At 37.8% G+C, this 12,843-nt stretch overlaps 1 protein-coding gene across 1 annotated transcript in view; it reads right to left on the bottom strand.

Annotated features, from left to right (window-relative positions):
- The window catches only part of NOX3 (NADPH oxidase 3), a 38,883-nt gene extending 29,081 nt beyond the window's left edge, over window positions 1-9,802 (bottom strand). Inside the window, exons 1-4 of the mRNA XM_039707477.1 lie at window positions 9,758-9,802; window positions 8,994-9,089; window positions 8,681-8,791; window positions 6,811-6,895 (exon numbers count right to left, since the gene is read on the bottom strand). Coding sequence (XP_039563411.1) covers window positions 6,811-6,895; window positions 8,681-8,791; window positions 8,994-9,089; window positions 9,758-9,802 — 337 coding nt within the window. The remainder of the gene's footprint in view (window positions 1-6,810; window positions 6,896-8,680; window positions 8,792-8,993; window positions 9,090-9,757) is intronic.
- Between the last annotated feature and the right edge of the window lie 3,041 nt (window positions 9,803-12,843).

The following is a 12,843-nucleotide window of genomic DNA, read 5'->3' as shown; positions in this document are numbered from 1 at the left end:
GGAGATGAAAGATCTATTTAAAAATCCTTGTTACATTAAATTTAAAGTAAGGCTTTAAACCAAATCACATGTCCTAGTCACTGGGTTGACTGGTTATTCTCTTTTGAGATGTCTCTTGATGAAGCCCTTAATAAAAATAATCCAATATTTATTGACATAGGCATCACAAGTGAATATCCTGAGCACCCAAACTGCAAAATCAACCTCCCATTTCTCTGAATCTTTGGCCCAATGAATAATAAATCATTTATACAAGCTAGAATAGCTTTGCAGGATGGAGACCGAATCCAAATGGGTATGAACTGCAGAGAGATAAAGTGAGCCTGGAAATTAGAAGACAGATTCAAGTCATCAAAGGAATGAGATTCTAAAATAACCTTTTGATAAATGGGATATTGGGATCAAGCAATCTAAGCAGCTTTCAGCCAAAGGTTGGTCATTTTATGAAATGGTGTGCATGACATGACTGTGAGCATCAGAGGGTGCTGGACTCAGTGGCCTGGCACATCCTGCACATGTTGTTATGGGTTAGATGCTGCATGTGAAACAGCCTTGCCAGCATTAGGTGAAAGATGCTTCCTGGAGCCTGTGCACACACATGAGAGTGTGCTCCCAGCACACCAGCAGTGCTGGGAGCCCTGGAAGGAAGGTGGCACTGGACCACAAGCAGCAAATGAGATGTGTGGATTTAGACTGTCAAAACCCAAGAGTCCAAGCTCTGGGCTGGATGGTTTAGGTGGCAGCTGTGTGGGGGCTGTGGCAATCTGTTCCCCAGTGTACAACTGATGCATAAGCAGTATATAAACACTGTTTATATATTTAAGTGTAACAGCACATTTAAGTGCTGAGTAGGAAGGGGGAACTGTTCCTACAAGGGACTCTTTTCAGAACAGATGTGTTGGCCTGGTAAGGATGTTATCTGATCCAGCTGGAAGGGAACCAAGTCGCTGCTTGATGAGGACCTGATTTCTTTGACAGCTGAAAGAGCTCACTCACAGGACAGGAGTGTGGGGTAACAGATTTCTGTCTTTGGTAAGTTGTGGAGTTACATGCTGCACATTGTCTGGTATGGGCTAAGGGAAAGAGGAAAGAAAACTTTCAAAGGATGGAAAACCCTGACAGTGAGTCTCTAAGTGGACTTGTACTAAGCAGTTTTATTTTGGTATCTATGGGTGATGACTGTAACTTGGACCTCTTGCCCTCTATACCTATAGGATGCTCTTTGTGACTCTGGTATGATGTAATAGTCCCCATAGCCTAGGGACCAGGAGAGTTTCACACAGTAGGATCCATAGTGCTGTTTTACCAGAGCTTGCCTGCAGTCTGGCAGTTTTGGATTAACTTTGCTCATTTAGAATTGTGACATTGACTAATTGTGGAAGTTTGAATCTGTGTTCATAGTAAAAGGCACTTTCTCCTTTCACCTTCAAAACAATAGATTTTTTTAAAGTGATACTGCAGACTATAAAATATTCACATGAAATGATGACATTTCTGTTGTTTAGAAAGCTACAAAGTCTAGTACTTTCCCGAAGTGCAGGATTCTACATGATTTGCACAAGTTCTAGTCATGTCAGCAGTGACAGGATATCTGATGCTATCTGGTGAATGCTGAGTGTTGAGAGTGAGATGAGGTGCTAGTTTTCTCCAGACAGACGGAGGTCCATATTTCCTAACAGAGCATTTCTAGTCTTGGACAGAAGAAAAATGGGTTGAATGGATATAGTTTCTCAAGAAGGTCTTGAGTATATAGCTGATGAGGAGTTGAGCTCATGTTGCAACTTTCCCCTGGTGGAAGAGATCCAGTTCTGGCAACCTAGCCTAGTAAGGTTTTTCTGCAGGCTACCAGAGGACACTGCCTTTCCATCTGCACATTGTTCTGTTTCCCTGTGTTTCTGTCAATGGAAACATCATAATGGATTCTTTGGGATCTACCACACCTTCCCTTCTGGGTGACATTCTCTCCAGCTTTCATGTGATAGGTAGAGGATATTACAAGTGTAGAAGACTTCCAGAATGAACAGGAGTGTTGTTGTTTTTATATTCTCTAAGCTATTCTGTGGTAGATGTTAATGGAGAGAGAAAAAGGATACATTGAAAAATATCTCATTCAAACTAATGATTTACTGAATATGTTGGTTTACCTGAGTCTCCCATGATCTTAGATATTGCCTGGAGTATTATTAGATTAATACTTCTGATGGGGTTTTTTTTGTGCTTCTAGCAAAAAATGATGCAATCTAAAAGTGAATTACAGATGGATGGTAAGAGTAATGGAAAGATCTAATTCCATTTTCAGTGTGGTTCATTTAATGTATAATAGTTGTAGCAGAATAAAAATTCTGGCACGGAACACATTGCCATTAACTAAAATATTTTATATCCCTAAAGTGCATTTTCTGAAGGTCTTTGCATCTGCAGTGTATAGAATTTACTAAGCAATTCCAAAATTACATATGCAGATTTCTGAAATCTGAGCTTACCACAGTTGATAGTTCTTTCCTCTGCACCACTTATCTGAGTTATCCATGAGGACAAAGTTTAAGGGACTGCATCTCAGAATTTTCAGTTCAATTTTTTCCTCATTCTGCATGTCCAAATATAACATGTGGAATAAATCACCCAATCTGTTAAACAAAGCTCTTTTTTATAACAGTTTATGCAGAATGAAGGATTTTTGTTGTTTTTAATGACATCTGGAACCTCTGAAGCACTTAACATACATTAATTTGTATTTGACCCTGAGATGTTCTATCTAGTCCACCTCTGAGATCAAATAAAAGCTTTATTTGAAGGAGAGAGGGAGGAAAAGGGTTGCTATTAGATCATGGTGTTTACTGTACGTATCCTTAAATACAAAGAGATATAATTAAATTATCTTGAAAGTATGGTCAATTTAGTTACTCTTATTCAGCCAATTGTGCCTTCAGTGAAGCATGCACAACTCTCATTGAACTAAACAGAAATTTCATGTGTTTATCTGAGGACAAGATTTAACTCTCTCTTTTTCTGCATGCCTGTACAGGATAATAATCAAATTGGAGCTTGCTGCTAGCAGTTAAACATTTTGATTAACCAGCCTATCATGATAAAGTCAAAGGGTCAAATCCTGGCCTTTCTGCCCACAGCAAACAGAGCAGCTTTACAGGCAGATAATGCAGGCATGGAGAATTCTACCCCAGACCAAGGCTGGGGTTCTTATTGCCACCCATTGTCTTGTGCCATTCTTAATTACTCAGAACCCCTAATTCAACTTCATGATGCCTTTGTGGACTAAAAAGGTGCAGGCTGTATAAAAATTAAAATAGTGACACACATGTGCTTGCACTTTATTTTGTTTTTAAGAACGGTTATACACATGAAAGAAGAACATGACTTGGACCATTTTTTATCTTAGCTGGAAGCTTACAATCTTCAATTTAATATTGTTTCCTTCTTAGTACTTGCACTAAGTCTGGATTTAAGCAATGTGACTAAAAAACAAAAAAAGACATTTAATGGAAGTTTGTTTTTCTGTAATTTCTGGAAGTACAACACTGAGGTATCAGCTAGACCTCTTTTGAAGATAGGCATCTACTTCCCTGAAAACTTAATAATTTACCAAAAATGTGACTCAGGTCGCCAAAGGCCTTCAAATTGTTTACCAAAAAGTGGTTGAAAATGGAAAGGTTTTGTAATATTTTTAGCTACAGATTTTTCAGTGCTTGTCAGAAGCCAAACACATCTGGCATCACTGTACTTCTTTCTGCACTTTGCCTGTTTTTAAAGAAGAACACATTGCTGGAATTTTTAAGGAGCAGGAATCATAATTTCAAACAGCCTAACTCCAAACAACTTTTCTGTCTTTTGGCTGTTTTCCCTTGATTGCTTAAACTTTATTCATATTATAATTCACACATTGATGGAGCAAAATATCCATATGACCTTTCTGCAAACACCAAAAAAAAAATGCAAGTATTTTCTTCTTTAAGATAAGCCAAACATATCAAAGTAAAGAAAGAAAAATGCCTCCAACACTCCCCACTTCAGAAAATGTATGAATATTCTTTTTGAGAGGGTAAAAACAGTAAAATAAGAAGTAGGTTTTGTAGAAAATATTATTACTATCTCTTGTGGTGCCTTTAAGTTTCAGGCCACTGTCTCTCAACTGAAAAGTCTCTTTCCAGTACAAAGCACAGAATTATTTGCACTGATCAAACTGAGAGTGCATGAAACTCTGATTTTATTCTAGCAGAGTTACGGGTCTATAAGGAAGATTTATTAGTGGCTGAATAACTCCCAGACAGCTCTTATCACAGACAGGCATGCAGAATGCAGGAAGCCAAACTAAGCAGAATTCCCTTTACTGAATTTTCAATGATGCCCTTGATTATAGATAGCATTGTTTACTCTCTCTCTTTCCTCCAACTTCCCTCTTCCACTAGTCTCTAATTATATCCCTTTATGACCTGACCAATTAAAGCCTGCTCTTGAATTTGTATTAGAGATGATGAAAAATTAAAGGTACAGATGTACTCTTTTCACGGCCAGGCACACCTCAGCTGAGCTAGCTGCCTGTTAGAAGCCAGACAATACTAATGTTGCACTGACTAATTTTAGCACACTATTAAATAAATATGCTGGAATAACACCACCTGGCAAGCCAAGATGAATAATGTTACTTTAATAATAAAGGCGTTTGCAACTTTATAATGTGAGGCTAAGCTTACTGATCTGATTTTCAAATTGGTTTCACTTCTTGCCACCACATTTAGTCTATTGATCATATCAGGTTGTACATCCATTTAACTGAGAATTACTAAATTGCAATAGACTAATAGGAGTTGACTGTGTTTTTGTGTAATAAAAAGCAATATAGGTAGTGCTAGGATAAATAATGTGTCAGCTGAAAGGAAAATGGCATCTATTTACACATCATTTTAACACTGTTAGATTTTATTGAAAACGATTCAGTGTACTTGTGGGTACCACTCTGAAATGTTGCTTTTCTGTCACAATGTGTTCTGTAGACTTTATTTTTCTATGAACTTAAAATTGAATTTCAGGAAATTGAGTTGCTGGCCATTCTTTACACAAGTCTAACACTATTCAGTGATGTAGTGTTTTTCCAAATATGATAAATGTTTCTCACTTGACTGTTAAGGAAGCAGGAATTCATAGCTTGTCATGCTTTGTTTATTAGACTTCCTTGTGTTCTGTTTTCTTTCTCAAATATCTCATTAATTATTTTTCCATTTTGTATTTAGGAAAAAAAACCCCAACCAACCTAAATAACAACCCAAAAATGAACCCTTGATTTCTCCCTAGAGAGTGATTTAAATGAGAATTATATATCATGCTTTCTGTCATTTCACATTGGCTTCTGTGTCTTTTTCCTTGAAATTAGTGAAACCATTAAAGTAATCACTTTTCTGATAGACCTGCACTTCCCAAACTGTCCACATTAATGCACTAGCAAACATTTTAATATTATTGTAAAAACCAAAAACATAAGAGATTTGACTGTAAAATTTTGCTTTCTTTTTGGAACATAACCTATTATACACCAACTCAAGTTGGTCAATTTATATTCCTGGGTTGATTTATTAATTAAAGAAGCAATGTTGCACTCTGTAGGAATGTGTTCTGTAGTGAAACTGAACTCTGATGAATGAGTGGACATGACAGAGAAGTAATTAATCATAATACACTGTAAGATGAATGTTTATATCCCATAGCCTTCCCCTTGGAATTCTTTAGCATGACATACACAAGACAGACTTTAGCTATTGGTTCCTGTTGGCAATCCTGACTTGTCTCACGGCATGAGGACATTAACAGCCTAGACACACAAAAGCAGCTCCCTCACGCAGCCTGAAAAAAGATATTGGGACCAGAATCCACCCTGACAGCCTGGGGGTAGAACGGTTACCCTGCAATGTCTCATGCTTGCAAATAGCCCTGATTAATTCCTGTCTCTTTCCCCTTTTCTAAGAGATCTATCTATCTATCTATCTATCTATCATCTATCACAGATACCTCTCCATCTCTGTGTGCTCTTGTCCTTCTTCACACAGGCTTTTGTTTATTCCTCTCTGTACATCTTTTCCTCAAGCTAGTTCCTGTTCCCCTCATGTCTTTTGAATAGGAATTCAAACTTCTCCAGGTCCTTTTACAAAGATAACAGGAAGGTGCCATGTCTTTTTCCCAGCCAGGTGAATAAGCACCTCAGTATGTCACTAGGACTAACAAAATAGAAAAATTTGGATCTCAGGTTGCTGTTTTCCCCTCAAGGGGGTCATTAGTTTCGTGGATCAGTCACCTGCTAAAAATAAATATCTAGAAATCCATTGTTTTTGAGACACCTGCCTTTCTCAAATTCAGATTAAATTTATTACCTGGTTGAAAAATTAGTGAAGATGTATTGGTGGGAAGATTTGTGGTATGACTCATAAGCATCATTTCCTGACAGAATCAGACAGTGATGTTATGTCATCTCCCCAAACATCTACCCTCAGGGATTCAATGAAAGTTATTTACACTAAATTTTAAGGGCACACAAGTAGTTCAGATTAACTAAGTGGCAACTGGTGTTTACTATTCAGATTGAAAATTTATTTCCTTAACAGTCAAACTCTTCTCAAGCAAAAAAGATTACAAATGGTTAATCAGATGCGACTCCTACACACATTTAAAGCTGCAGTCAACAAATGATTGCACTAAAATATCACATCTCAGAGCTGATGGGGATTACGGCATTAGGCAGAATCACTATGAAATTCAAAACAGTTCAAAGGCAAAGAAGAAAAAAATAAAACCAAAAAAGCTTACTTGCATTTAACGCTATTCCATAGGCAACCATCTTGTGAAATGTGATGTTTTTGTCAAGCTGTCTCCTCAGTGCTCCTCCACAGTACTTGGTGAAAAAGCAGAACTTGTTTTATATCATTCCTATTGGTGTTTACATCTCACATTTTGGAGAGGAGAAGAGTTCAGTACATTTGTAAATGGAATGCTGAAGGAATTCAGTGGAAGTTTCGAGTTAGTTTTAGGACTCAAGTAAGTTTCCTGAGTGGCACTCCAGGATTTCTGAAGCTATTCATCCTATACAGGGGCTCAAAAAGGGTTTGATAAATCCCTGCAACACTTGGCTGTGATTTGTGAGTGGTTTATCTGAGCTGACATTAACTCATTTGCAGGTGTAGGGACACCAGGCTGGGCCACCACTGCTTTGTGAGCTTAGCATAACAGAGCTGAAGTGCTGGCAAAGCCAGCTTGCAATGAAAACATTTTCTCTGCTTTCAGGAAATGCTCACCCCAGGAGGGTGAGGCTGTCTAGACCTCAGGTGGCTGCATGCTGATGTGCTGCTGAGCCGTGCTGCCATCCCTGGAAGGGCTGGGCAGTGGTGCGCTCACGGCCAGCTGGGTGCCCCGGTGTGGAGCCAGCCCAGGGCTGGGGGCCGGCTGCACTGAGCCAAAACTAACACACTCTGCTGGAACCCAGACAGCACTCCTGGACAGAATTCAGTCTCTGAGTGGTGGTGTGGGTGTCTGGACTGCTCACATGACCTGGCATGGCTCCATGCCAAAGATCCTGGCATGTATCCAAGTTGTTTCCCAGCTAATAAGTCTTCCAAAAAGCTGGAGCACCACAGGGTGTGATGTCAATACACAGCACCTCCTTGGTGAGGCACTGGATCCAGCCCGATGCTGGCCATGCTGGAGCAGTCAGGTTGCTCTGCACCATGCTCCTCAAGAGCAGAATATTGTCCAGAATAGCCAAATATTATCTGTGAGAAAAGTTCCAGTTCTCTGAGTTCTTAGTGTCCAAGTGGGCATACATACATTCTGTGCTGATTCACAAACTGATTCAGAAGGCCAGGACATATTTTCTATTTTTTTTTTTTTTTGGTGAATGTTCAACTTCTGAACTCAAGCAATTATATAAGCATTGATTCCCAGCCTAAAGACTGCTTAATATCTAAACCTAACAATCACGGAAACAAAAAATGGCAGAACTGAGATAAGAACCAGCTTACTATAAAATAACTGTATTGTACCATTTCTAAATTCCTGTTGTTCCTGGAGTCATGAAGTGATCAGTGATTTTTTTACCCATACATGTGTCATTGGGATTGCTCTGACTGTAATAATTCAATGCAAGCTCAATAAATCTAAAGCCTTAAGTACTTCCTATGTGTGATTCCAAGGCTTGTGTGAACGCCAGTTACAAAATTGCATTTACCTCAAATGAAGACCTGAATGGTGGCCACTCAGACAGAAGCGTTTAAACATGTTCATTATTATCCTTAGAACATTTTTATCTATCTGAACATTTTATTTCTCCGATTTTCATTTTGCAGCTACAAAGAACACACATGATGGATATGAATTTTCTCCATTTGGCCAAGTGGCATTATTATGTCCCTCTTTTGTGGCTTCTCACTTTTCTCTTCATGACACCATGCTATGCAGCAGCTGCCAAAATCAGTGTTGCATTTAGAGCACTGTGTTAAACAAGTCATTTGTTTCTCTTCAGTCATGAATACTGACAATTTAAATGGTAATAACTAGGCAATAGTGTACAGGCTTCTCTATCAAAAATTAAAATTCCTTGGAAAATGTTTGATATGGATAATATTGCTGAACTACAGAAATAAAAAAGAGAGAATAATATGGCTATTTGAGAAATGGTACTTACAATGCTTGCTCCTCTTAAGAATGAAATAAGGTTTCTACAGACTGGTAACAGGATTAGCATGCAGTTAAAATTAAGGCACGTTGCAGAAGCTCTTGCCCAAGCCAGGGTTGACTGTACATATAACAGCATAAAGAAATTAAATTACAAGCTTGGTATAGGAAGAGCAAAAGAAAGAAAATACTATATTAATATAATGCTCTTATATGGGAAAATTACTGTTGAAGCATCAAAAGTTTTATGAAGGATGTAAATAAAATCAGACTATGAATACATTCTGCTTGTGAAGCTCTTTAACAATCAAACCCATACTTACTCCCAGCATAATCCGTGTATAAATGTAAGCTTTGTCATCTTCATACCAGTGGAAGGTATCAATAAACAAATAGAAGTTCAGTCCCAGCCACAGCAGCTACAAAACAGTGAGGCTACAGATTAGTGACATTTATAGTCTTTTTTAAATGCATATAAAACTGGCTATAGTCATAGTTTTAAGAGAATCTGAGAGATGTTTCAAAATAAGGGTGCAATGCAATTCTTGATCACAGAAGATAGAAATAGAAAATGCCTGTTGGAATGACGCTATATTTTAGCAAATTCAGGGTTACATCCTACCCCAGATCTTGAGTAAAGGATATAAATTATGTTTACTGTGTCATGGTAAACTTGCTTTTAAGCACAGGCCTTAACCTGGTCTCTAAAAAGGAAATAAATGCCAAAATTAAAAAAATCACAGAAATGGAGGGAATTAAGAGCTAAGGAAATTCCTTTCGCTGCTCCCCATATACAAACAACCAAAGTGTCTGAAAATAAATCAGATTATAATTTCAATTATAATTGCAAACCTCTGCTCCCTTTATCTGAGGATTAAAGTACATTGACTTAAAAATAATTAAAAATAAAACACTAAGACTTTAAATTGTTTTTAAGACTAGTTATAAAAAGGCTGCTGAATATTTTATAGCAAGTTTTACATTAAGCTTGGGAGTATTACTGTAAGCAAACCATAAAATGTCTTTTAAACAAGCTTAAAATATTTATATATATCCAATTAGACTTTTTAATGCTAAAAATACTCACTAATAACAGCACTGAGAGTTTTTCATTCAAAATCCAGCCTCCCATCCTGAGTGTCTCTCCCTATGCTAGCAGCAGCTGACTCTTGCCTTTCAGTGTAACCTGAGTGCTCTGTCCATTCCTTGGGCTTTTCTACCAACTGCTTTTGTCTTTAGTTTCTTATAAGCACCTAGTGGGAGCATGAGTTCTCTCTAGGAATTTTCTAATTAAAGACTGCCTGACAAGAACAGATCACCCGAGTGACATGTCTCATGATCCATGTAAATAAAATGCTGGTCATTGTCCAGCCCTTTTTCTCTCCAGAGTTATTTCTCAGCAAATGAGAGATGCTGTCATTACATTGTCCTCCTGTACTAGCATGTATTAAGGTGGGGGTTTCTTGCTTTTTGTCTTTTAACAGGGTGCAACATTTCTTTGTGATTTGTCTTTTAATTCAGTAGCAAACAGCAGCATCCCTGATGTGTGCATAATATGAGAGTGTGTCCTGGTGAGGGCACTGCATTTACCCTTGCTTCCCCTTGCCAGAAGCTGTGCAAATTCTGCCTGTAGTAATCTCATTCTTTCTCTAGTAAAACCATTTCCTTAAGGCTTTCCTGACTTGCCTGTGAAGGAGACCCTTCTGTGACAAAATAACTGAAAATTTCTGAAAGCTGAAATGCTATCAAGCTCAGCTACTTTTTAAACCAGTGCTAATGGCCATTAATATGAGTTAGCAGAACCATGAGAGTGCTGTTACAAATGCTTTGAATGCAAACATTTATGAGGGATTTGCTTTGAGCTTTGTTTTCCTTGGATGGTAAAATTAAGTATTATTTAACAAACTTTATGACAAGCCATGTGCAGTAATTGGCCACTGCCCATTATGTAACTCGATATAGGCTGTCCCCACAGCCACCCCCTTTATAGTAGCTTTGGTAGTGCAGGGGCTAACAAGCTAGTGAATCTTGCTGTGTTTTTCAGAGGTCAAAAGATGAGGAAATAAGGGAGAAGGGAAGAAGAATGTGCAGATGGTAAGGAGAAATACTAGTAAGGTCAGATGCCAATTTTAACTACTTTAAAGAAAAAAAAAAAAAAGGAGGGAGAGAAAATCCACTATCTGGATTAGCTGTACTTCAAAGGGAAATGCAGCACTGCGATGTTCGGCTTTGAAGTTCAGCCCATCCAGACAGCAATTTTCTAAACTGAGTTAAAACTGGCATCTGAAATAGATTTTTTTTTTTTCAGAGTACAGCAGATTCATATGCTGGTTTAGGCTCCAAAATTTGTCTGGATCAGCAGCTGTACTTCAAAGCAGCACATCTCAGTACGGCATTTGACTTTGAAGTGCATGTGCTCCAGATGCCAGTCCTCTTAAAGGAGACAATGAATCAACTGCGCTTTAACTTTTGTCTGCTGAAACAGCTATGCTTTTTCTCATATGTAATGGTAATGTGTGTGGTCTCAAGTATGGCATCTCTCAATAAAAACATAAAGTTAACAGAAAAGCTCTTTATTGCTTTATTTTATACAAAGGAACTGGTCAACATAATTTTATTTTACTGATTTGCAGTGATCTGAGCCAATTTATAGCACAAACTATTCAGACAAGTCTCAGGAAAGAGAACTTTATTGATTAAAGATGTAATGGTATTCCGTTTTGTTATTGTTTTATCATTATGAGCTACAACTGTCCAAAAAACATAGAAAAAGGATTAAAAGGGGTTCATTCCAGCATTTGGGTAGAAAGCAGTGCTGGCCATGCTGAATTCCCATGCAAGAGACAAGCAACTCTGTCATTAGCTTAAAAGGTCAGTTTTTGCATGGAAAGAAGTTTATGAGGTGCTGAATTGTTCCATGCAAGTATCTCAGCATTAATGTCAATGTTTGTATCAATTACTGCTACAGACCTCAATCACTGTTAGTTCTCTTCTATTTGATGGCAACCTCTATCTGAGATTGTTGGTAATTTTTTCAAAGTACTTTGAACAGTGCTTACCCTTTGCAAGACTAATTATTAGCATGAGACTGCACACACATACCTATACATATTTCATTTTGCTAGGCTATCCTATTTTTACTATTAGATATGCCTGCCTTGTTTCTCAAAGGCAAAATCATTTCAGTTGGCTCTGAACTGTGCCCTAGCCCTTTCATAGTTTTCCTGTGCACTTGACTTTATGTCTGTTGGTAACCTGGATGAACTTTATAAGCTCCACTCTGCTACTTACAGAGATGGATTTAGGTAAACAAGTGATCCCGAGTCTCAGAGTGCTGCAAGTTTGCAGACCAGCTGAAGCCATTTAATTGCTGACTGTGTCAGAGGATATGCTTTGTGTTAGTCTGTACAAAGTGGTGGCACCGCTGTGTTTTCTGATTTTTACATTATCTTGGCTTAATATTTCCCAAAAATGTTCAAGAAGCAAAAGGCAGATTTGTCTTTGATGAATGAAGAAGGTGAGCAATATATTGGATAAAACATTCACTTTTGTAAATAGAGAAACTGCTGAAGTTAATTAGAGATCAAACCCTTTCCTTTTTTTATTTTGTTTTGTTTGGGGTTTGTGTGTCTGGGGTTTTTTGGGGTTTTGTTTGTTTGTTTTTCCCTGTGAAGACAACTTTAAGGGAACAGAAGCCAAGGTTCATCTTTGGTTATTCTGTAGTGCTCTCATTCTAGCTTTACAAAAGAACACAGAATTTCCATGAACAGTGGCTGAGTGACTAGTAGCATTAAAAACCAGCTATATAATTTTTTAGAGATTTTCTCATAGTGGGGCTTTATTTTTTATATTTAACTGCCTCATTAATGTTAATGGATTTTTTTTTTCTTTTATAAACTGCACTCACATTATGGTTGGGGGAACAGTTTTGCAGTTTGAGAACATTCATAAAATCCCCAAAGCTCTAAAAAACTAATGTAATTCCAGCCTTGTCAGTGCCAGAGATTCAAAAATCATCAGAATGATCTAAAATTTATGAAAGTAAAAACAGAGAGTCTGCAGTTTGGGGGACAGTACTGAGACTTCAAGGGCATCTGGTTTCCCATTTACAGCTTTTTGTCAGTAACAGTGTGTTTATTTTTTAATAAAATATTAAAAATCTTGGCCCTAAGC

This window comes from Passer montanus, unplaced genomic scaffold (assembly GCF_014805655.1).
Source record: "Passer montanus isolate IOZ18808 unplaced genomic scaffold, ASM1480565v1 scaffold2, whole genome shotgun sequence".
NCBI classification, from domain to species: domain Eukaryota; kingdom Metazoa; phylum Chordata; class Aves; order Passeriformes; family Passeridae; genus Passer; species Passer montanus.
The sequence above is the reverse complement of the archived record's forward strand: the minus strand, read 5'-3'. Positions and strand labels throughout refer to the sequence as shown.